General features: G+C 45.4%; 1 protein-coding gene across 5 annotated transcripts in view; it reads left to right on the plus strand.

Moving 5' to 3' along the window:
* The window catches only part of LOC111873426 (prominin-like protein), a 136,304-nt gene that overhangs the window by 60,592 nt on the left and 51,111 nt on the right, over positions 1–24,601 (plus strand). For all 5 annotated transcript variants that reach the window (XM_023868145.2, XM_023868148.2, XM_023868146.2 and 2 more), the window contains exon 3: positions 22,940–23,210. In XM_023868145.2, the coding sequence (XP_023723913.1) occupies positions 22,940–23,210 (271 nt within the window). The remainder of the gene's footprint in view (positions 1–22,939; positions 23,211–24,601) is intronic.

The raw sequence follows: 24,601 nt of genomic DNA on the forward strand, positions 1-24,601 counted from the left end.
TGTTATAACACCGTTCCACCCTAGCTGCTATAACCTCGCCCTGCCCCAGCTGTTATTACGCCGCCGTACCCTAGTCGCTATAACCTCGCCCTACCCTAGCTGTTATAACACCGTTCCACCCTAGCTGCTATAACCTCGCCCTGCCCCAGCTGTTATTACGCCGCCGTACCCTAGTCGCTATAACCTCGCCCTACCGTAGCTGTTATAACACTGCCTTACCCCAGTTATCAGACCGCTTCACCCTAGCCACTATAACCTCTCTCTACCCCAGGTTTTAGAACATCGCTGTACCCTAGCCTGTATAACCTCGTCCTACTCCGGCTGTTATAACACGCCCTACCCTAGCCGCTATAACCTCGCCCTACCCTAGCCGCTATAACGTCGCCCTACCCTGGCTGTTATAACACGCCCTACCCTAGCCGCTATAACCTCGCCCTACCTTAGCCGCTATAACGTCGCCCTACCCCTGCTTTTTGCCGGATGAACTGAGGAAAATAACGGAACTCTCAGGAGGGGCATTGTCCCGACAGGGATTCGTGTTGAACACTTCCCAAATACGAGTGAAGAACGTATCACCTAGGCCAGCCCATCGGTGGAGGCTCTATACAAAGCAGCAAACAGGACATTACGTGGTCTTGCCCGTGTGACCTGGTGCTGGCTCCTAGACCACAGGACAGTTTTTGTTTGAGGTCAGGTAGTTCGAATTCTCAGCCATATTGACCCGTGATAAAGTCAGGTTTACTTAGGGCTGTGAGTAGACCTTCTTGTGTAAATCACATGCAGCTCTTCTGTTCCATGGGCTGTAACCGTCTCCTGTTAACAAACACTGCTACTGGGCCCATGTAAGCTTAATAAACTGTAAATAGCGCCTAGGGAATTCAATAGGTCTGCGTTACATTATAGTTTTCACGCTTTCAAGTTACCTGAAGTGGTAACGCTTGTGAACTGATATTCTAGAGGTGTTCGGTTCGAATCTCAGCAGGGTTACCGACTGCTCTGACTGAGACTCGCTCCTTTCTGGTTTCTTACTTGGCTTACTCTTCAGTCCTGAAGATGGAGGCATTATCTTTCAACCGACTGCACTGCGTTATATCCCAGAAGAAAGACCTCTTTGTAACCTCCATTCCGATAGTTGCAGATTATACGTGTATGAGCTGTAGACGGGTTTTCGTCTGATTATCGGATTTACTGGACTCTTACAGAACGTAACTACAAATAAATACGGCAGTCTCACTGACTTACACACTCCAAAGCTCACTGTAACTACAGCACATTTAAAATCTTAGTTTTCTCTAGCTGTTGCTTTGTAGCGGCTTCATCCCTTACTCAGGGTTCGTCAGCTGTCCGTGGCCTCAGTTACAGCAGTTCTCGGCTAACTCAACTCGACTGACTGCAGCTGCTGACGTGTCACGCGTATAACACCTCAGCACGGACAAAACAGTAAACAAGGTTCCTCGTTATATTTCAGGTGTTGCCGTGTGAACTGTTTTTTTTTGTAAATCCGTTAATGTGTAACGGCTGTTGTATGTTTGCGTATCTTGCGGTCGTTTCCCAGCAACGGGTCTGCTTGACACAATATCTTACGCTTCTGTGTAAAACATCTCTGAAAGTGTGTCATACACTGAGTAGGTAGCTTCTACAGACGGGAAGTCCTGTGCGGCCAATGAGGTCGCCGTTATGGCGATTTTGGTTCCTGTTACGTGTTGAAAACAGAATCTAGTAAATATCTAATTATAATATAATGATATGTGCCAGTATCTGATGAGGGCGTACCCTCAGAGATGTTTTGCACCGAGGATAATAATGTTTTGTGAAGAGAAGAAATCACAAAGTACGTCACGGAACCGTATGAAGTCCGCGCTTCAGACAAAACTCAGTGACGTTGGTAACTCCGCGCCGTCACTTTGCGTGTCGTTTTTGCATTCCAAACCGTGAACTACATTGTGACGTTAGGGGTAAGAAGCAGGGGGAGCCAGGGGCGGTGACCCCTTTCTAAGGCCGCGTTCGTGATCATCATGTTGTGCTTTCTGTAGACATGGTATATGCACTGAGCGGGCTGGCTTAGCGGCAAGGCCTAAACTCTTAATCAGGAAGTGCTCGGTTCGAATCTTGACTGGGACACGCACTATACTGTTTCGTGGTTTTCATCAGTCCATCCAGGCAATTATCTTGCCAGTACCTCGATTAGGCCACAATCGTTACTAGGGAAATCCCTTCAGCCGTCCTACCATTGGACGCTGTGTAGGCTAAATACTGACGTCATTTTGGAGTAGGCCACAGTAAAGCTAAAATAAACACAACGTACAAAACTGTATATGTGATTAGTACTGAGTTGATGGGTTCCGTTGACGGTGTGTGTATGTGTATTCAGAGGATAAGCTTATGCACACGAACATACATCCTAATCTCACCGACTAATTTCTTCGCGTAAATTAACGATATGTTACTAATTTCGTTATTTCAATCATAGCAGTCCAACAGAAAGTTAAAATTAAAGTTTTGTCACGACCGACGGTCAGACGGCCAGTCTGTCATGGTGTCAAGGACCCATCTGGGGTCCAGGACCATATTTTTATTACTGTCAGACAGTTAACGATTTTGTTTATATGGTGCGCCCTCTAATGAGAGGATGGATCTGTCGTTTACAATTGATGCTGGTCCTCGCCAGCGCAGTTATACTTACCGCAATTTTATTCATGAGTTTTAACACAATTTTTGTGATGGTCATTATTCTGTCTTCTTCTAACTTGGCTGCTAACTACAACTGCTAACTGGTCTAGCTTATAATATCTCGGCACGAACCGCGTAGGAAACGTCTTCTGTTATTGCTGTATTCTCTTGTTGCCGTGGAAACATGCTTGTTTGCGGAGCCGTTACTTACCAGTGGCTGTTGTATAGTTGCTTATTTCGCGGTCGTTGACTAGAAATGGGTCTACATGCCACATTATTTTTGCATGGCGGGCGGCAAACAACCGAAAATAAAAAATAATATTTTCGTGTGAAATTTTGAGTGATATAAGAATTTGTCGGCCGTACTTTATTATTAAGGCATGTAAAGTTGTACGTCGCTGCTTTGCAGGAAACACGTCTGTACGCACAGTTTTTTCTACGCCGTTTCGTCATCAGATAGTGATGTAGGTCGTTGCATCATCATTATGTCACTAGGTTCTACTTCCAGCACACGGGATACTCTACTGCAGGGTAGTCTGAGTAGTACCGCCTACATATCTAGTATGCCGTTGAGTTACGTCAGTTGTACAAAACCTGAAGAGGTTCTCCTTTAGCGCCGATGGTTCAGTAGTTTAAAAAGGTAAAGCTATCCCTGTAACAGGCTGTGGAGGCCCATAGGACTGTGAGACGTTGAGGCTCCCACATTTTCTAGACAGTCGGCTCACAGACGGCGGTGAGGTCAACCTTAAGGTTCTTCCACACAGAGCGCTACGTATACGCTATGTTCGCAGCGCTACGTACGCTATGTTCGCTATACGAATAGAAAAATATCTCCCTTATTGCCAATGTGACTGGCCACACAGACTTCCGTATGCTACGTACGCTATGTTCCCTATGTTAGCTGCGTCGCAGAGTGTACACAGCGTACGTAGCGTACGTAGCGAACAGCGTAGCGCTCTGTGTGGCTGAACCTTTACGCGCCGGTCGCCCTTTAGCCCCAAGGTTCCCAGTAAACATTTCTCTTAGAGGCTCAGTCCACCCAGGGCCGTAGTGTGGCTGGAAGGATTAGGTCAGTTGAAAAAAATCTAATGACATCGGGAATTGAACCCGCGAGCTTCCGGCTTATAGCACAGTGCCTCAACCAATTACGCTACCGCGCGCACCCTTCTGTAGTTTAAGGGATATATAATGCAGGTGAGCGTTTTAGGTTGCAGATTGGAGCAGTTGGATACTAGCTGGTCTGTATACATAATCCTCAGAAACTAATTCGCAATTCTCCTGCCCAAATATCAGCAGAATAGAAACAATTCATGAAAACGGAAAAACTGTTCTCTCGTTGTGAACTGCTGTATTCTTTGGTATGTTGAGCAGAATTGTTGCAACCCAGCTAACTGGTTGTGGTGCATGTTAATCTCTCACGGTGCGTTGCTATGGTGACGGGCCCACAATTAAACGTACTCAACCTTCTGTATCGCCCACTATGATTGCAAGGCTAACTGTAGAGTGTAATTTCGCCCCTCAACTGCGGATCCTTGGAAGGCAGTAGTTCAGAAGCCAGCACTTGTACAGCACTGTTGGTACCCGGAGCTTCTTGACCGTGTTCACAATTATTTTCCAACTTACGCTTAAGTCTTCATGATGATCACTTTTAGGTTTTCGTATCAAAACTTTGTGTGAGCTTCACTCCCATGCGTGCTATATTCCCTTTTCATCTCATCCTCCTTGGCTTGAGCATTCTGATCTCTAACAAGGGGTACAAAGTGTCAGGCCGCTGATTATGCAATTTACGGGGGCCCAAGTACTTTCCGTGATTCCAATAGGAACGCGTGTATTTTCCCCAACATTTGTCTGGGGTGCAGGGGGAGCTCACACTGCAGTTGGCTCTCCCGTCAGTCTCTCAGCCGCAGTATCCTTGCAAGCTTACGAGAAGATTATTGCCGTCCTGGATGTCACGTCTGCTCCATATTCTTGAATCGTTCATAAGAACATTTTCGTCGGTGTAGCCTCCCTCGTGTTCAGGAAGTCCTGAACCACTTAGTTCAGTGCACCTCCCCTCCGCCCTCAACGTCTCACAACACTGTGGGCCTTCATGGCCTGTTACAGGGATAGCTTTACTTTTACTTACTCACTAACCTCTTCACTCTTATCTTTAGTAGTCTTCACTTATTTACAGTACAACACGGGAGCCATACAAGTGTCACTGAGTTACACAATCCCAGTACCTTCTCAGTTATCACAAACTGTCACTGATTATCACATGCGTTTGGTTCTTACCGTTTTTTTATTAGAATTGTGTTTTATTGTCTAAAATGCATGGAAACATAAATCCAAATATATAGTATGTACATTTATATATATTGTCATGTGTTAGTGACTATAAAATTAATAATTGGAATTATTGAAAGTTTATGACTAATAACTAGAAATAATTATAACACTGTCACTGACTTACACATATGATAGCAAAATTAAATTGGAGGTATGACAGAATATTTACATGTTTTCTTCACTAGAATTAATGATGTTGTTAGCCGATCTTCAAACGCTTTGTGGCGACTGCATGGTGGCTAGCTTCATCAGTTCCAAGAGCTAAGGTTTCTGGAAGCCATCTCCCTTCCAGCATTGAAGAACCGGACCTCATTACGGGATCCCGGTTGTATGAAATCATCCACATTGTTCGGATTGTCATTGTACTTCCATCCCATGACTGCAATAGGAGTCTCGCCTGTCGCCTGAGCCACTTTGTGCTCAATAACGAAGAGCATGTATTCATCATAAAGTAGACGGATCGAGTGAAAGTAGCCAAAGCTTACTACACTTCTAAGGGTTAGGTCTCTGATGACCAGTGAACTGTAAAATGACCATTTGAGTAAGAACTGCTTTGCAGCCTTGACAAAGTTGGGTTTCCCTTCAAACTGTTTCAGCATCTGTGAAACGACATTGTTCAGCCAAGCTGCCCACTGCTCTAATGAAGTCTGCCTATGTAGTATACTTTTGAAGACAACCTCCAGTTGTTGCACCATGGCAACATCACACTGACAAACCCATGATGCCTGGTCTTGTATACTGCGAAAGTCAACATTATTTAAGTCGACCATCATCTGGCGTATTAGTAGAGAATTCTGAAGGACAGGACGTACAGTTTGAGCCAGATGCTGTAGTGAACTGTAGCGTCGTAACGTCTGTGCCAAGGTACTCGCAGCTGAGATTTTGATGTGTATAATTTCATCAGGACAATTTGCCATGGCTCTGTTCAGACATGATTCCAGTCCATTTGCAAAGTTTCGAATTGCCTCTATTACTGAACTTGAATTTGGCATAAGGACGTCAGGAATGAGGACGTCGACTAGAATCTGATGGAACAGGCAATCCACACGCTGAATAAACTGTTGAACTGGCTTACACTTGCATAACAGATACAGCTTCGTTTTTAACAAATATTTCTTCTCGTCATATTCGTCGCCATTGTTGTTATCCTGACTTCCCCAGAATTCTATCCACAAACTCTCAGCTGTCTGGAATTTCAAGTTCACAACTGCATCCAGGATGACCATACAATGTTCTCGGTAGATACGACGAAATGTGTCCAGATCTTCCAATGTGCAATTCTCGGGTGGGAAAAATCCTGGAGGGTATTCTATATATGGAAAGTCATGTATTGCTCCTGGTACATTGCCTAGGCTCAGGTGTTGATCAGGATCCTGTTTTAATGAATTGGAGAGATGACAGCCAATTGAATTATCTGTATTTTTCTCATGTTTGTCTGTTATTTTTAGTGTGCCACTCTCAGTGTCGCCTGAGCATGACAGGAATTTACAGTGTTCCTGTGAAGGTTCCTGGCAAACGGCTAGGTTGTGTACTTCTGCTAGTTTACTCACTGCTGATCCAGGAATTACACGGATCCCAAGATAATGATATCTGCTCTTACCCCTTCTACCAAGTCTTCTGGTTCCCAAGCAAAGAAAAACCTTATTGATGATTTTCCCTAATGATGATGCAGGAAGAGGTTTTAATTTGTTTTCATCACAGTGATGAAGGTAATATGTGTACAATGTAGAACGAGGAATGCTCACACCCTGAGCTGATTCAAAGTTAGTCAACAACCATTGAACGGGGGTGCAAGTAGCTGTATTGCTTGGAACCATAGACGCCACCACGCCAACGTCTGCTGTTACTGACTGTAGATTAGTTGTTTGTCTTGCAGTAAACTCATGGACCATATCTGGCTTAACGTCTTCTTGGATATAGTAGGCCCAACTCTCCTGAGCAAGGTACTGGCCTGCAGTGATTCCTTGCGTTACAACACTTGCCATCTGACTATGCGTAACTGCCTTGGTGTCCCTGGAGTAATACTGGTCATTTGCTGATATCCGCGTCGTCTCAGTTTCCCCCACCGTGTCCACTGGCTGCAGTGTTTGTAAGGTGGCATAGATGGGCTGGTCTGCTGTCTCCTCTGTATATCCGAAATCAAAATCGTTGGGTTGCACTCCCTGTGTATCCACTGTGTGTGACATTGCGTCCCAATCGGCAACTGTAATTATGATTTATTGTGGTGATCCCACGATGGTTGTAGCTGCAACAGTCTGATTTGCTCGTGCTGATGTGTTCGGAATGTCCAGTATTCTGCCGTTCGTATTGTTAATTGGTTGATTATGACACTGTTACGGGTTTACACAGTTTACAAACCCTACACACAAATATATTCACTTTATCTTTAGTATTCTTCACTTATTACACACTCCCAGTACCTTCTCACTTATCACAAACTGTCACTGATTATCACACCCGCGTTTGGTTCTTCTTCCCGCGACTGACTGACTTCTGCTCTGCCGAATACTGAATACCCGCTCCTTAGTTATTACAGTTTCTCTTATAACTCTCAGTCGGACAGCGGAAAACACACCTCGCTTCACTGTTGCATAATAGCCGTGTTTACAGAGGCGTTGCTAGACAACGCTGCCGAAAGATGTTTACTGCAACGCTGCGTAGCAACCAGCTCGCTTCGGCTCGGCACGGCACGGAGAAACGCCGCTTTCCTTACTGTTTCGTAACCTAGCAACCGACAGTTTATCCAGAGTCTGTCTTCTTGGTAACTCGTTCCACATCCCGTTGTCCAACAACGGTTTTAAATATCACTATATATTATATACAGGGTGTTTCACGACTTTAGGGCATAACTGCAGGAGGTGATTTCCTAAGTCTTTGTGATAAAAAAGTTCATATAAACATGTGTCCGATTTTGGACGGTTACGGAGCTATGACCGTTTTTTCATTCCCGTACACACCCTCGTATGAACCGCGTCTATCATCTGGCAGGTCTCTATTTTTAGCCAGCTACAGATGGAGCGTTCTCGTTATCTCGACACTTGAGAGCTACATAAGGCGGGGTGGGTTGGTATGTCCGGCGCGGTTCACAGCCGAGCGGCAGCCTGTGTTGCGGCCGGCGGTGGCATTTTCGAAAATCAGCTTTAAGCATCAATAAATTCAAATTAAAGATAATTTCACGCAGTTAACTTTATATTCATACTTTAAATGTATCATGTATTATGCTGGTTTATTATTTTGTTCCGTTTATTGTCAGTAATCGTTACCTTCTATTCTGAGTTTAAAACGGTCATAACTCCGTAACCGTCCAAAATCGGACATATGTTTATATCAACTTTTTTGATCACAGAGACCTAGGAAATCATGAAACAACCTGTATATATATTGTGACGTGGACGGCGCAACGCTCGGCAACACCCCCCCCCTCCAGCGGTGACGTAACATAATCAAAGCAACTGCCGCTGCTACGGTAACAGGCCAGTCAACACTCCGTCCCCCTCCCCGCGGGTACGTAACAGCACCACCCACAGTGACGTAACAGGGGACACCGCGGTTACTACACAGCAATAAACAACTCGGCAGCGTTCCCCAGCAACGCCTGTAAACACGGCGTTTTCCATATATATATATGCAGGCAATGAAGATAGTTTTCTATACTGTTCGTGTCATATCAGTGAAGCGTCTCTGGTTCTGTCTGTGTATGCCCAATTCTAGTGTACGTAGCGCCGAAGGAGTGGTCTCAAGGCTCCGAGAACCGCCAGACAGTAAAATAGGACTCGGAACTAAAAATCGCCGTGCTGGCTAGGGCCAGCAGGAAATTACTGGATTACTAGACTACAATGTGTATCTCAATATCGTTACTACGCAACGGCTCCGTACTGGGTTGCCCTTGTCATTTCACGAGAGATTTCCTCAACAAAGTTCTTGTTCCTCCTCCCTCCTTGTTACTTGATCAGTCCACCGTAACCTATTGTTGATTACCGCAACAATGTGTGTGGTGACCTGTGTACATCACGAAGTTTGATGTCATGAAATGTACGTAGTTCAGCCTTCTGGGGCTCATATAATTTGTCATAAAGAATATCTGTTCAGACATGTTTCTATTTTCTACACGACAGACACAGCACAGATTCATGCCTTTGAAGACTGGCGCTACTCAGTTGACATCTTTAGTTCCATTCATGTCCCACGTTCAGCCCTCCCTCCTTTTGTTCACAAAGAGACATGAATTACAACTGCGTCTTGCCGTCGATACATCCGCTCGCGGGTGAGGGCTGCCATCTGCATGTTGTCACAGTGCCTGAAACGTCTTCGGGGGTACGTCACGTGTTGAGTAGGCAGCCTTGCGGAAGAATGGCCCTTTGTGTTCAGCTGGATCTCGTGTGGCGATTTGGGTTATCATCGTGCTCTGAAAATTGAATCTAATAAGTTTCTGTTGATGACCTAACTTCGGGTCTGTTTCATGAGACGCGGTACAATAAACTCTCGATAATCTGGATTAACAGGATTAAGCTGTAGTCTGGAATAGTGAAGCAGAAGGTGGCCCTAAAAAGAACTTAAGACAAAATAAATGGAATATTTAATGATATAAGTTGTGCTGATGAAAATAAATTTAAAATATCACTGTAGAGCCTTTATTTAAAAACTCTAAAGGGACAGTGCATTTATTTATCGATAGAAGACTGAGAAGTTCTACTTACTTTTGAACATAATAATGCAGGTTTAAAGAAACTATCAAGTTTTTTTTTAAACAGACAAGTGACTTATCTGCGTTCCTAAATGCCACGTGTCTTTTAAAGCATGTACTCAACTCTGAACAGCATTTTTCATATATCGATCCGGATTAACTGTAGCCGGATTAGCGAGGATTTACTATATTGTCACGTATTTTACGGTTGTTGCTGCTGATGAATCAAATACAATCCGAGCTGCCAACTGGTGACACCAAAATGTCACGTGTGGGGTGGTACTCGTGACGAAAATAACGGGTTCTAGTTCGGGTGATTGGATTTATTAACACCTTCCTTTACAAACACTTAAATACAGGCAATACAGCCTTATCGCTTATTGCACAATTTCCAGTTCACCGTTGCAGACGCACTAAGAGTCTCAAATTTCCACTAGTCGGCTCGTAGCAACGGATCTAAACACAGAAACTAACACTTCAAATCACTATGAAGTCTTCTTATCTTCAATCACTTCGTACTCCTCTGTCCTAATCTGTACTCAGCGAATCTCCGCAGTTCACTAAGGACATGCTCCATTATTGTCCTTGTATTCTCAAGTGCTGCTAGCTTCATAGTCAAAGTCACATTGCGACTGACGGTCGGTCAGTCAGTCAGTCAGTCAGTCAGTCAGTCAGTAAGTCTTGGTGTCGAGCCGCATCTGGGGCTCATGACCAGATATTAATTTTTACTGTTTGACAGTTACGGTATTGTTTCTGTAGGGCGCTCTCTTTTGTATATGCTGCTGGTCCTCGCCAGCGCAGTCTTACTCGGGTCTGAGTCCCTTGGGCCTCGCTACCATATTATACTGTCTCAGATTTAAGACTTCCTTTTCGTCGCCTCCTACGACTCGCAGGGTCACGGTGGAGGTATTCGACCCCGCCTCCATACGGCTTTTTTTTTTTCTTTTTACGCTGCTAGCTTGTGAATTCACTTCACTTATAAGCACTTTGCCCAGACCTCACGGAAAACAGAGTATACTGTTGATGACGTCACCGCGTTACATAGCACAGTCCGATACCGAACCGTTGCCTCGAAACGGATTGCATGTTGTTGCGTGCATGTATCGCGGCTATTTATCAAGCCGTTGCAAGGCAATGCGTTGATCAAATCCGTTACAATGTGTAATTGTATGCGGTTCCAATGGCGGAATCGTTTTTATTGAATTTAGTAAAAACTTGCCCATCTTACAAATACTCGTAAAAGGTAAGGTAAAGTTGTCCCTGGCTGATCACGGTAGCCGAGCGGTCTAAGGCATGTACTGTCTTCGCTCGCTTGGAAACCGGGATCGTGGGTTCGAATTCCACTCAGGGCATGGATGTTTAGTTTGTGTGTGCGCGTTTTTCTGTGTTTGTGTACAGGTAGAGGCCTTGCGACGAGCTGATCACCCGCCCAAGGAGTCCTACCGAATGTGTAAGATCTAGAAAAACCGATGTGAACGGAGGTGATGGAGGTAGGCCTAGGCCCACTGGGACTGTAGTGCCAAGGGAAAAGAAAGTTGTCCCTGTGCTTAACTAATTATGCCCTACACCATGAACGCATATGGAGGAGTGGATGGATAGACCCACATTTTCTCGACCTAGTTGGTGAGTGATCAGCTTCACGCAAGAGTCCCCAGTACCCATTGTGTAGGAGGCTGGGTGGGCCCCAGAGTCAGTCTGGACGACCCTACCGGTACTCGAACTCCAACCCTTCGGTCGTCCAGCCCGTAGCCAGTCGCAATACCGACAACGCGTCTCGTCTCTCGCAAAAACTTTTGTTTGAAACATTTTAGTGCTGTGAACGCTTAAACGAAGCAGAATAAAAAAGGATTTCTGACTCGTTGTTTGCATATATTAAGCTCAGTCATATAAAATCGCGGATTGCGCATTTGATAAATGTAGATTCTGCAGAGGGAACGACGCGGCTTGGAGCGGCAGTAGCTGCAAGTGGGTCGATGTCTGTGTATACCAGGAGATATCTCACCCCGGCACAAATTGTGTGGGTCCGAATAACAATATGGCGACGTAATTACGTTGCTGCACACTGATCGAGCAGCCTGCTGTCCACAATCGCTGCTCCCTTCACCTTGAAGCCAGTCATCGTCACGGTATGTTCGTGCAGAAGGCGTGAAATTAAACTTGTAATTATTGAAAGCCTTTCGATGGAATGTGATGATGTGAGAGGGCGGGCCGAGCCTCCATTCTGTGTTGTCGGACTATTTGAATTTTGAAGATCATCGTCTCGCATGTGACGCTGTGTGTAGTATATGCGCGACGTTTCGGAGGAATCCGCCGCTAAAAAAACTACCAGACTAATTAGAATCACGGGGTTTTAATGTTGTCTTGGTATATTTAGCACTTGGCATTGCTGTTTCATAAGCCGGTCACGGTAGCCGAGCGGCCTAAGGCGTGTACTGTCTTCGCCCGGAAGTTGGGCTCATGGGTTCGAATCCCACACAAGACATGGATGTTTGGTATGTGTATATGTTTATTCTGTGTTTACGTAGAGAGCCTTTCAACGAGCTGATCACTCATCCAAGGATCCAACTCTCTGTAAAATGATCGTGAATTGAAAAAAATCAGAGGTCAGAGCCCAAAGGGGCTCTAGAGCCCGTAAAAAAAGATTTGTTTCATATATTGTAAAAAGATGGTATGTTTACCGAGGCGTGTTACACTGTAACTAGTTTTAAAGAGTTGATGTGGACGAATGAAAGGAATGAAGGGATGGAAAGAGAGCGGCTTCAGAATAATTTAAATTTGAAAACTTTATGTTCTTTGTAACATTTCGCCAAGCCCTGTAGGCATAGAATTTGCAGTGCAAGTTTCTTGAAGCTGCAAACCTGTTTACAAATATATTCTGACGCTGTTGGTTAACCTGAAGAACGTTTAGTTACGTAATATTGAATCTCTCCGCATCAAGCTTTTGTGTAGCTCGTTTACTTACCGACAGTCTCTCCCTAACTTTTGCATGCACCAAATAATGGTCAGTATCACAGCTTCTTTGTCTTTCAGATATCTCCCCCCACCCTCCCTTTTGTTCCCGGATGTCTACCGGCTTCACGTCTTACATTGTTCTCATCATGTCTGCCTCTCCATCTCTCTTTCATGCCCCTCGAATTTTTTAACTGTTGCAATTTGGCTTTCTCCCTTGCATCCAGTAATTTTGCTGTGTCAGTTCGTGTGTGGTCAGTATTTGAATATGAAGTAAGCAGTCTTGTGGTGGACAAAGTGGCGCTGGGGCAGGTTTTCTCCGAGTACTTCGGTTTCCCCTGCCAATCTTCATTCCACCAATTGCTCCACAATCACCCTCACCAATCATCTGGGGCTGGTACAATAGGCCAGAAGTGGCCGCAGTACAAGGGACTTAGTCCCACCCCACTAGCAATAAAAAAAGTCTTCTGGGATGTGGCGCCATGTAGATATTGTGTTAACCGACGTTTCGGATGAACGTATCACCTCCATCTTCAGGGTAGAAGAAGCAAGAAATCCGCGTGCGAACCAGCGTTAGCAGGTGCTAACAGACATCTCAAATCTTACATACGATACTTGAATACTTCACGTTATCACGAGACTCTCTTAAGGCCGCATGTATAGAATCATGGACTCAGCGCGACGCGTTAACGCACCCATCGCGGCTAAACCATTCCCCGCGGTGACGTAACAGCATAGGAGCCGCTGCTGCTGCTAGGGGCAACAGGCCAGTAAACACTTCCCCGCGGTGACGCAACAGCAGACGAGCTGTGCTAGGCAACGAGACGGTAAACACTTCCCCGCTGTGACGTAACAGCGGACGCTGCTGCTGCTAGGGAACAGTATAAGAAGCCAGCTGAGGATCGAGCGTGGCAGAGAGAGGGTGTGTGTATGTGTGTGCGTGCGCGCGCCGACAGTGTTAAGGGAAGCCAGTGGAAGGCGCCCGGAGAGCAGAGCAGTTCTACAGCCTAGTGAGAGTTCCATCATCATCTGTGTATCAGTTTTTTCCGTATGGCGGGATAACACCTAATGTGCACGTAGATTCAGTTATTTTTGTCTTAGATCAAGGCGTGTTTGAGTTCGTAACCAATTCTGACATCAGTTGTCACGTTTTGCTCTATGTGACGCGACAAATAACTTCACGCCGGTCTTGGATCTAGCTAATTTATTGCACACTCGCTCTTACAGTCACACAATTTACAACATCATTGTCCCAATTACTTCTACTTCCAGGCTTCAGCTGTCACTTCGGCGACTGCTAGAATTCAACTCATACTGAATACTGGCTCACCAAGTCAGTGTCAAAGTCACATTGCGACTGCCGGTCAGTTAGTCAGGAAGCCTTGGTGTCGAGCCCCATCAACATAACTATAACATAACACAACTATAGAGTCCGTTGCTGGGCAATAGGCTGATTTCTGTGTGGTCAGTGCGGAAGCTACATAATGAGAATATTCGTCAGTGACATTGACGAATAGACAACACACTGTTGCTCGGCAACCGATATCAGGTATTGTTGTCAGGCGTGTTAACCGAGCGTCGCGCAGCAACGGGATGAGTTGGGGTATGTGACGTCATTCGCACTGCCTGTTGCCCAATCCAAGCGGTCACAGAGTTGTCGCCTAGCAACGCGCCGATACAATCCGCAAGTCTCACGTTACGCGCATGCCCCGAGGCCTCTGTGGCTCAACAGTTTCTGCATAGAGCCAATACGCCACAATACGAAAGGCGCGACTATGAAACGACTTGTTCAACATTTTGTGTTATAATTAAGTTGAATTGTAGTTACGTGGAATAGTAATAAAGTGACGTCGCAAGAATATACTCCACGAGGTCTTGTTTTACGACACCGCAAAACTGTTCATAAACTTCTGTATCATTCAAATACTTGAGATTGGATCTCTTCGTATTCAACTTTTGCCTTGGCTGTTTGCTTGCTGATAACTCTGAAGGATAAAATATTAATTTTATCTTGGAAAGTTAAATGCAAGTTCGCGTTTCTATAATAATCCTGTTTGTAGATTAAAGCGACTTTAATATCGTAATTTATTTTCTGAATCCTCATGGCCCCTATGGGTGGAACTGAGTAAACCGTAGGGTAGATGATGATGGGGTGAGGGCTGCTTTTTGTCGTGACGTCATCTCTATATTCAGTCTGCCCTGTGTTCGGCCAGTCCTTCCATTCCTTCCAGCTGGGTTGGTACCTACCTGCGTGTATTTAATGATCGATGTGACTCGGCAGATAATCGTTTTATCTTGTTATCGTTAATGGAGAACTCGACCATGTATCGGAGACTGCGAATAGAAGGTCACTGTCAATGCTTTATGTTTGAAGCGGAGGTTAAAGTGTGTCTTCGTCATTTATGGTCAGATTTGCGTAGATCTCTGTTTGAGGCTTGTTTAGTTCACTATTCGGCTTTGAAGATGGAGGCGTTACGTTACTCCGAAACTTCGGGGGTGTACCAGTTACACGGGATAACATCCCATTAGCTAGAGCTCTTCATTGGCACATGACGTGTGCGCTACAAGGACCAACCGGTTAATGCCGTTTAAGAAAACAGCCGCGGTTTATTGGGAGAATGGCAAAACGGCGTGCGGGTTGCTACCACGTATGCTATGAAAGGGGTTATGAAACACCGCAGCTGGTCCGTCGCCATTGGCCGTTGCGTCACTGTTGTTCCATTCCCATTCGCCTGCTCCTGTGTGGGAAGCGGGAACTGAACATGAGCCTTCCGGTGTCGTCCCTGCGGTCATGTGTTCGATGCTCAGCCCTCAGACTTACCACCGTCACTCTTTGTGCCCGTCAATGTCACAGCCGCGTTATGTTCCGCCCCTTCATGATGCCACCCAGCAGGACAGCTTAGCGGTACCACTCTGCACCAGTATTCTGGAGGTACATCTTGGATTGGGGAGATACCCACTGACTTCTTCTGGCTCCGAATACGGACCAGTGGCAGGCTGTTGTGTACAGGGTAATGAACCCTCGAGGTCTCATAAATGTTGGGAATATCTTGAGTGGCTGAGCAACTGTTAGTTTCTCAAGGACGACTCAGTTCCATGGTGTTAGTTATTTGCTGCAGTAAGTAGCTCGCGGGATAGTCGCTCTGTGTACGGGGTCGAAACGGTTCTCACGTGCCGTATTCCCAGAGACTGCCGCTTCATGCCCCGGTCCGGTTCCCACACTGGCTGACTTACTTTGTTTAATTAACTGAGGTGCAGTTATCTCCAATGGTTACATCCTGTTGTGTGTTCCAGATATATATATATACGAGTATATAGGAATTAGGTTAACCGTCACACAACAAATTACTCGCTTTTAATGTTTTACAATTTGACTTTTTATTCCTGCTACGCGTTTCGGTCGTACAAGACCATCGTCAAGCAGGTACACTGTCACAGTCAATAAGTTCGTGGAATGACCGCAAAGCGTCGTACGGGAATTTACAGCCAATGTTTTCGACAGCTATATCAACGTTGGGAGACTTGCATAGCGGCCAACGGCAACTATTTTGAGGGCCGATGTGGATCTGTGTAAATGTATGTGAATATCTTGTAATATGATGCGATAAAACCACTCCATGAACTTAATGACTCTACCACGTATATAGAAATACGTTTAGTTATTGAACTACCGATATGGATCCATACCAGTGCAACGTGTCGTATAGTAAAAGATAAAATTTTTGCCTCAAGTTGGTAACACTACAGTTAAATAGAAGATACAAAATAAGGTTAAAGATTAAAAATATATCACATATCAAGATATATTAAGTGATATAGGTGTCGAATATATTACGGAAATATTAAAAGTGCTTTAAAATATTTAAAATTATTTAGTATGAGAGGTTAAGGAAAATGTATGTAGACTTCATTCCAAGGTTCCAATGCTACAGTGTAGAATTGGGCATGTTATATCGTTTGTAGGTCTTTGTTGTTAGAAGCATTCTACGTAGAAACCCCGGTCGTGGAGCCCAGAGACAAGTTTCTATGATGTAGGGGTTGTTAATGTGTGGTATATTAGGTGTATATATTTCACGATATGAGCCATAGTGCGGCTGGAAGGATTAGGTCAACTGAAAAACCCAGTGACCTCATCGGAAATAGAACCCGCAACATTCCAGCTAGGAGCATAGTACCTCAACCTACTACGCTACCGCGGGCCCCCGAAACTGACCCTTACGGTCATATAGTGGCTAAGAATAAGTGGAGCTATACCTTCACTGACTCAGACATCTGTGTCATGCTTAATTAAACAAGGGAGTTTGTTTTTAGACCAAAATATTCTGTTCAGCATCCTGTTCTTAGACATTCTCAGATGAGCTTGCTCTTCGAGACTGAAGCTGGGGACAGTACGTTCCTCCGAAACGTCGGTGAATTTATACCGCGCTACAGAAGATATTAAGTACTCTTCGCCGTCAGTGTGTGTTGCGACATAATGTTCAAGTGTGTGTGGGTGGCAGCAGGAAATCGCTGCAGTAGTCAATTGATTTCTGCTCTAGAGGTCGGTCGACAGGTTCAGTTGGTGGCGCGGGAAAAGAAGAAAGCAGTGGCACACTTTCACCTTTCACTTATTTAGCGTCCCGAGTTTGTTCCTCGTTCTCATTGCTCTAAGCAGCCTCTTTTTACGTTGTTTACCGATAATGTAAGTACATCTTTATCGGACGGTTCACAGACAACGGCATGGGATGGTATGATGCCAGGAACGTGCCCCCTCCCTGAATTTCCGGAAGAAGTAATAAAAACAGAAGCTCCGGGAGGAAGAAATCGCCTTCCTTCCTTTGATACGGACCGCATAAAAAACGACGCCTCCAACAGTTTGTTGAGGGAACGTGTTTACCAAGCCGTTGCCTAGCAACGATAGGGTTATTCCCAAGCAGGTCCACAGACTCCTTTGATATGACACGGGCCGTATAGAAAATGGCGTCTGCAAGAGTTATTCCATTGTTGCGTGTATTCGTTGCCACGGAAATACATAACCAGGTTTCATGAAGTTTTGTTGAGTCATTCACAAGATAATAGAGGAGATTCACAAACACAGCATGGAGATCGCATAGGCCAACTTTAGGAAAGTAGGCTGAAAAATACCAAATTAATGTTAATACCAGAAAATTAAATTATATTTAAATATGGCGTCATCTGTGATTCAGTGTGTAGAAACCTTAAGGCGATCTGTAAAAGTGTCTCTCTCTCTGCTTCCCCCCACCCCCCCGGAAACAATATTTCTCTAGTTCATATGATTAATAGTACGTGGGTTGTCCAGAAATTACGGCCCGTTTGCGCGTAGCATGTACTTGCCGACTTTGCCTGAGACGTCCTTTTTCCATCCTCCCCACAGTCCGGAGTTAGCTCCAAGTGATTTTTGCTTGTTCACACACTTGAAGCAGTTTTGGGTTGCACGCGCATGCGTAGAGATGAAAAAGTGAAGAAGACTATTAAGGACTGGTTCAATGGACTGGCGGCAGAACTCTACGATGCAGGCGTGCAGAAACTCGTCACACGATGATATTAGGTCTGTGTTAAAACTAAACTTCGTGGCTTGTATTCCGCAAGCGAACTATACTGACCAAGCGACCGCCGCTTGTCGGCGATGTTAGTGCCAACTTTATCGGATAGAGGGTGTCGCGTGGTCAGCGCAACGAATCCCCACGGCCGTTAATCTCGGGTTTCGAGACCGGAGCTGCTATTTCCTTGTAAAAGCTTAATTATCCTCACGAGGCTGAGTGGATCCCGTTCCAGACTCACTACTTCTCAGAAAATATGTTAGCGCCGGGAATCGAACCCAGACCTCTGGATCTGTAGCCAGGATCTCTGACCACTAGACCACAGAGGATACCTAGTAATGATGTAAAATATTTTTTTTAAATTTCATTCGTTTATTTTTTTAATCACCGAATGGCCTTTTTGTGGACGGCCTACGTAAATACGAGGCGAAGCGGGCGTGAGCCACATTGTTCATTGTAATATGGAGCAGAGTCCTTGAGAAGCTAACAGTCGAGCCATTAGTCAAAAAAATTCCGCGTGTTTTATGGAACTCGTGCGTTCATTACCGTACTCTTAACAGCCTGTAGCTGTTATCCGGGGCACGTGGTAGCGTAGTTCGTTGAGGCACTATGCTACAAGCGGGAACTACCAACTACACCAACCCACCTGGTGTATGGTGGGCAGTATTCCTGCTTCACATTCAGGTAGTCCTGTGTTTGTATCTCTGCCTGGGGACCATCTGTTGACTGGTTTTCGCAGCTTCAGTCCCTCCAGACGCATGCTGGGATAGTACCTGAAAGTCCACCTGCGCTGTGAACCAGGATACGTCATAACCTGTGTATGCAACTGTACGGAAGAAAATCTCTGTCTAGGTATATCTGAATTTCCCATCATCATATGCTACAGGCTGGAAGGTCACAGGTTCGATCCCGATGAATTAATTAGATAATTTTCCTGGGGAGTAAAGCACGGCCGGCCAGTCGCGGTAGCCGAGCGGTCTAAGGCATGTATTGTCATCGCTCGCTTAGAAACCGAGATCGTGGGTTCGAATCCCACTTAGGGCATGGATGTTTAGTTTGTGTGTGTGCGTTTTTCTGTGTTTGTGTACAGGTAGAGGCCTTGCGACGAGCTGATCACCCGCCCAAGGAGTCCTACCGAATGTGTAAGATCTAGAAAAACCGAAGTGAACGGAGAAGTTCATGGAGGTAGGCCTAGGCCTACTGGTGCTGTAGTGCCAAGAAAAAAAAAAAGCGCGGCCGGCGCGTAAGGCTGACAACCGTCCCGCCATCTGTGAGCCGATTGTCTAGAAAATGTGGGGGCCTCGACGTCTCACAACCCTATGGGCCTCCCCGGCCTGTTACAGGGATAGTTTTACCTTTACCTTTACCTTTAATATTATCCTCCCACCTGCCCCTAGGTATTGCACTGTATAGATTTTCATATTTACCGTGTTACATAATGTCTTTTAATATATATAAAGTTAGGCCGCACGAGGAACGCATAAATTTACAAACCTTGTAGCGTAACATGACATTTTATTCCTTAACATCGTCTGCAGTGTCGTTAAACTACATCTGTTACATTGTACTTTTTTGGGGGGGGGGATTCGCATTATTTCAGAGTTTGCATAAAATGAGATTCTCATATCGTTCTATTTCGAATTCACATAAAATGGACTGCACTGTTTGTGGAAAATGCAGTGTGTCCGGCAGTCGACGCCGTGTACAGATTGTACCACGGCAGCTTAGTCTCTTGTGTGGCCGCCAGTTTATCCCTCGCAGTCCGAGTGTTTCTCTCTCTGCGCCCATCGCGACCCACAAACAGCCCAGCTGTCAGGGGTCACGGTCAGGTCCTGCTGGCTTCTGACCTCTCAACCTGAAAGCGTTCATGATTTAAGCTCATCAGAGACATGTGGACACTGAGTGACACAGTGGTTCGAAATATTCAGCTCTCTTGAGTCTCTCGCGTCACAAATTGCCCAATGAGAATGAGATGGGCGGAGCATGCAGGACGCATTGGAGAGATGAGAAATGTTTTGAGAATCTTCGGGGTTTTGATTCTCACAGCGGTGGCTGAAGCGTGCCGACTTCCTCGGTGTGACAGCGTGTAGACCAATAGAGGTCCACAGACATCTTGAAAAAAGATTCTGCTGCTGCCATCTTCAGGATAGAAGTGTAAGCTGAACGTGGAAACGTGGTACTTCACAGCGTTCCCGTTATTCCTGTTGGTTCCCCCATAGCCCCGATCCGAGCCTTCACTATATCTGTACCATTTGTTCCATACACTGTTTAGTCTTCTCTCCTTAAGATGTAGACATCAGCTTAGGACGTTGTTAACAATCTACCAGACTACACGGCGGTTTTATGCAAGCTTATTGTTTGCTCTAACGATTATCCACATATTCTGTTGATATTTTTCTGTTCACTAACTACTTCAAAGCAACGCCACTGCTCACACACAGCACTCACGTCTTAATTTCACTGCACTTCACGGAACACTGACCGACTGGCTCATGACCAGATATTTATTAGTGTTTGGCATTTACGGTCTTGTTTTTGTGGGGCGCCCTCTCTGACGAGAGGACAGATCTGCCTTTTGTATATGCTGCTGGCCCTTGCCAGTGCAGTCTTTCTCGGGTCTGAGTCCGTTGGGACTCTTTACTGTCTCAGATTTGAGACTTCCCTTTTCGTCGCCTCTTACGACTCGCAGGGTCACGTTGGAGGTATTCGACCCCGCCTCCACACGGGGATCTGGTCTGGACTAGCTTCCGATTTATATACGCACGTCATATACAGGATGTTTTTAATAAACTTGACGCGTTTACGGTTCTGCGCTTCACTGGAGCACCGCCGGCCTCGACGCCCACACGAATTTTACCGATGATTCAGCATGCCGGTAACATTCGGAATGAAGGGAAACTCTTACCTTTGTTCACAGTTGAAAATACTGTCTCTGTACACGTAGACATACCTCACACCAGGGGAAGAGGTTTTGATTTACCTTCTGAAGATGTTCTGCATTAATATTTGAAATTTCCGTACGAATGTTTTGTTTCATTTCTTCTGTTGGAGGGTTATTGCTGTAAACTTTGTCCTTAAAACAACTCCAGAAGAAAAAATCACAAGGATTGAGATCAGGTGAACATGGTGGCCAGATACCACTGTTGATAATTGTGTCCCCGGAGACATACATGCAGTGTGGGCAGTATTATTTTTTTTATTGCTAGTGGGGTGGGACTAAGTCCCTTGTACTGCGGCCACTTCTGGCCTATTGTACCAGCCCCAGTTGATAGGTGAGGGTGATTGTGGAGCAGTTGGTGGAATGAAGATTGGCAGGGGAAACTGAAGTACTCGGAGAAAACCTGCCCCAGCTCCACTTTACCAGACCCGGGATTGAATGCGGGCCGCCACGGTGGGAAGCTAGCGACTAACCGCTTGAGCTATGGCGCGGCCAGTGTGGGCAGTAGCTGTGTGTTGCTGAAACTAGCCATAGAGTCTTTATTCTCTTAATTATGGGAATAATTGCTCAAGAAGAAAGAACCTGTTCATATTTTTCGCAATTAATTATTTCGTTAAAATCACACGTCCAACAATCCTTGGACTTCCAGCACACCAGACACCAACTTTCACTGGAAGGAGCGGGACTTCGTGGGTTAGATGTGGATTTTGTGAACTCCAGTAACGATTATTTGTGCATTTATATATCCCTGCAAGTGAAGCCATTCTTCATCAGAATAGAATGTCAATTGCAGATCGATTTCACCTTTGACGACAGACTGTAGAAACCAACTGCAAAACCGAACCCTGCTAGCTGGTTCGCGCGCCTGCAAGGCGTGGATTACTGTTGTTTTGTAGGGTATAAGCTTCAGCAAGTGTGTTGCCGTTCTTGCACTAGACTTTGACACTCCAGTCTCTTGAGTTAGGCGTTTCAGTGATTTTCTAGGTGTATGGGTGTATGTTCAAGTCTGGCTCCTATGTCATCTAACCTCTCCTCGGTAAGGACTCGACGCGTATGTTTCATTTTGTCTATGACAAGTCCCGTTCTAAATTTATTCACAAGATTATGAATTGTTTGTCTGCTGGGAACTTTCATCACGAAATTTTCGTCGATACTTTCCAGCAGATCCGTATTTCACGTAGATGTCATACAGAAATACACATTGCTCTGAAGTATGGCGAACCGTGTTGTACCACACTGCTGACTGTTAACAAGTGGCTCATGGCGCTGATAACTACTGCCTACTGCACACAAATCATAAACAAATTCCCATAATTGAACCGCACTGCCTGGCGTGTAACATAATGCTGTGTAGAGGTCTACAAGTTAATTATTTTCCTTCATTCCAAACGTTATCGGCCATCAAGCATGCCGAGTCATTGGGAAAAATCGCGTGCGCTTCGCGGCCGGCGATGCATCGGTCGCGGTTAATGCGTCAAGTTACTAAAGATATCCCCTGTATAAGGGAGATTATCACATCCGATACATTGCCGTAGCATTAATGCTATGTGCTCCCATCTTACATTCATCAGAATTAAACCTCTTGTTATGTAAGCGCCCCCAACTCAACTTGCATTTAATTAGACAATAAAGATTCTGCGGCCCTTGTCCACATTGATTCACAAAGTTCGTTACCTAATGTGAATCGTGAGCATCCAGGCTAGTGAGCACTGTTCAGGCCCTGTTCAGTGTCCATGCACGGAACTGAGAGGCTGGTGTGTCATCCCAATTCTTTGGCTGCACTTCATAATTCAGAGAGGCATATAAATGAAGTAGTGGATATTGTTGCAGGTTTTGTGGTCGTGCGAGATGATGGCTCGTTGCAGATGGCTGGCCTGGAGGCAGAATGGCAGACATTGCTGGCACATTATGCTGGCGTGGTAGCCGTCGTGGCTGTCGGGCTGCTGTTTGTGGTCCTCATGCCATGCATTGGCTTCATCTTCTGCTGCTGCAGGTGCTCTGGGCGCTGTGGGGCCAGATCACAGCCGTTCGAGAAGCGACGGGATCCCTGCAAGCGAATCAGCTTTGGTATCATGCTTGCAGCCATCACCATCATCATTCTGTAAGTTGAGCATGGAAGTGGCTTTTCATGAAATTGGCTGAGCAGGTTGATTCAAGCTGTAATGTGTCTGACCTGGACACTAGAGGTGTCTGGTTCAAGTCTTGGCTGTGATACTAAACCTCACTGAGGACTTTTGTGGCTTTTGTCTTTCCCTCCAAGCAAATGTCAGGGTACGCTCTTGAATTTAGGCTAATAACCACTTCTTTCCACATATGTTTGTAATTCATTATTCACTGCTATTGGAGCATTTGCCACTGTATAGTCTGATTTATTGACATTGTTATTACTTGTAACTTCATGGAGATGAGCCCTTCTCAAGAAGCCACCAATTCTGCAACTACTCAAAACTTCCCAGCATTTTATGGAACTTGAAGGTTCATTACTGTGTACATGAGCCTTCCACTGGTCCCTGTTCTGAACAAGATCAAGGCAGTCCATACCACCCCATCCTGTCTGTTGAAGATCCAGTTTAATATCAGCTTATATTCTGATATTTATTTTGCAGCTGTCATGAGTGAACGTGTCCTATACAGATTTTATACAGCTCATGTACAAAATCTTGCTTAGCTGAGGTTGTTTGTCCAAGGAATCCATCCAGGTCCAAGGGGCTTTGTGATATTTTATGGCAATTTTTTAAAGGTGAATTGTTAGCCTCAAGCAAGAGGACCACTCCTTGTCACCTGTGTGTTACTGCTTATTCAGTATATTCACAGCTACCTATGCTACAAGCCGGAAGGTCACAGGTTCTAGTCCCGATGAGGTCATTGGATTTTTTCAATTGACGTAATCCTTCCGGCCACACTAGGCCCTGAAGCTTACTCAGCGTCTAACAAAAATGACTACCAGGAATTAATTAAATAATTTTCCTGGGATGTAAAGCGCAGCCGGTGCGTAAGGCTGACGACCTTACTGACATCTTTGAGCCAATTGTCAAGGTAATGTGGGACCCTAACGTCTCACAACCCTGTGGGCCTTCACGGCCTGTTACAGGGATAGCTTTACTTTTTTTTTTTACCCTCCATATCTGGGGGGCACCTCCTCCATTCACAACATGAGGGTGCTCTATGCCGTCATGATAAGGGACACACCTAACGCGAAATGTCATTACATAAAGTGCAGATAAATACAATTGTTAAAAATCTAGGTAGGGGTCATCAAACAGTATTAGATGGAAGGGCATGTAGCATTCATGGAGGAGGTTAAGGCACACACACACGCAAAATTGAGAGAGACCCCCCTTCTGGGAGGCATCTTGCTTCTCCCCCCCCCCCCCCCCCNNNCACGATTTTTTTCTGGGATGTTCTGTTCTGCCTCATCACCTTTCCTCCCTGTACACTGGCCTCATCCTTGTTTATTGTCACAGCTCTTGTTGGCTGACCCACAGCACTAGT

The sequence above is a fragment of the Cryptotermes secundus genome, unplaced genomic scaffold (genome assembly GCF_002891405.2).
Source record: "Cryptotermes secundus unplaced genomic scaffold, Csec_1.0 scaffold276, whole genome shotgun sequence".
Classification (NCBI taxonomy): domain Eukaryota; kingdom Metazoa; phylum Arthropoda; class Insecta; order Blattodea; family Kalotermitidae; genus Cryptotermes; species Cryptotermes secundus.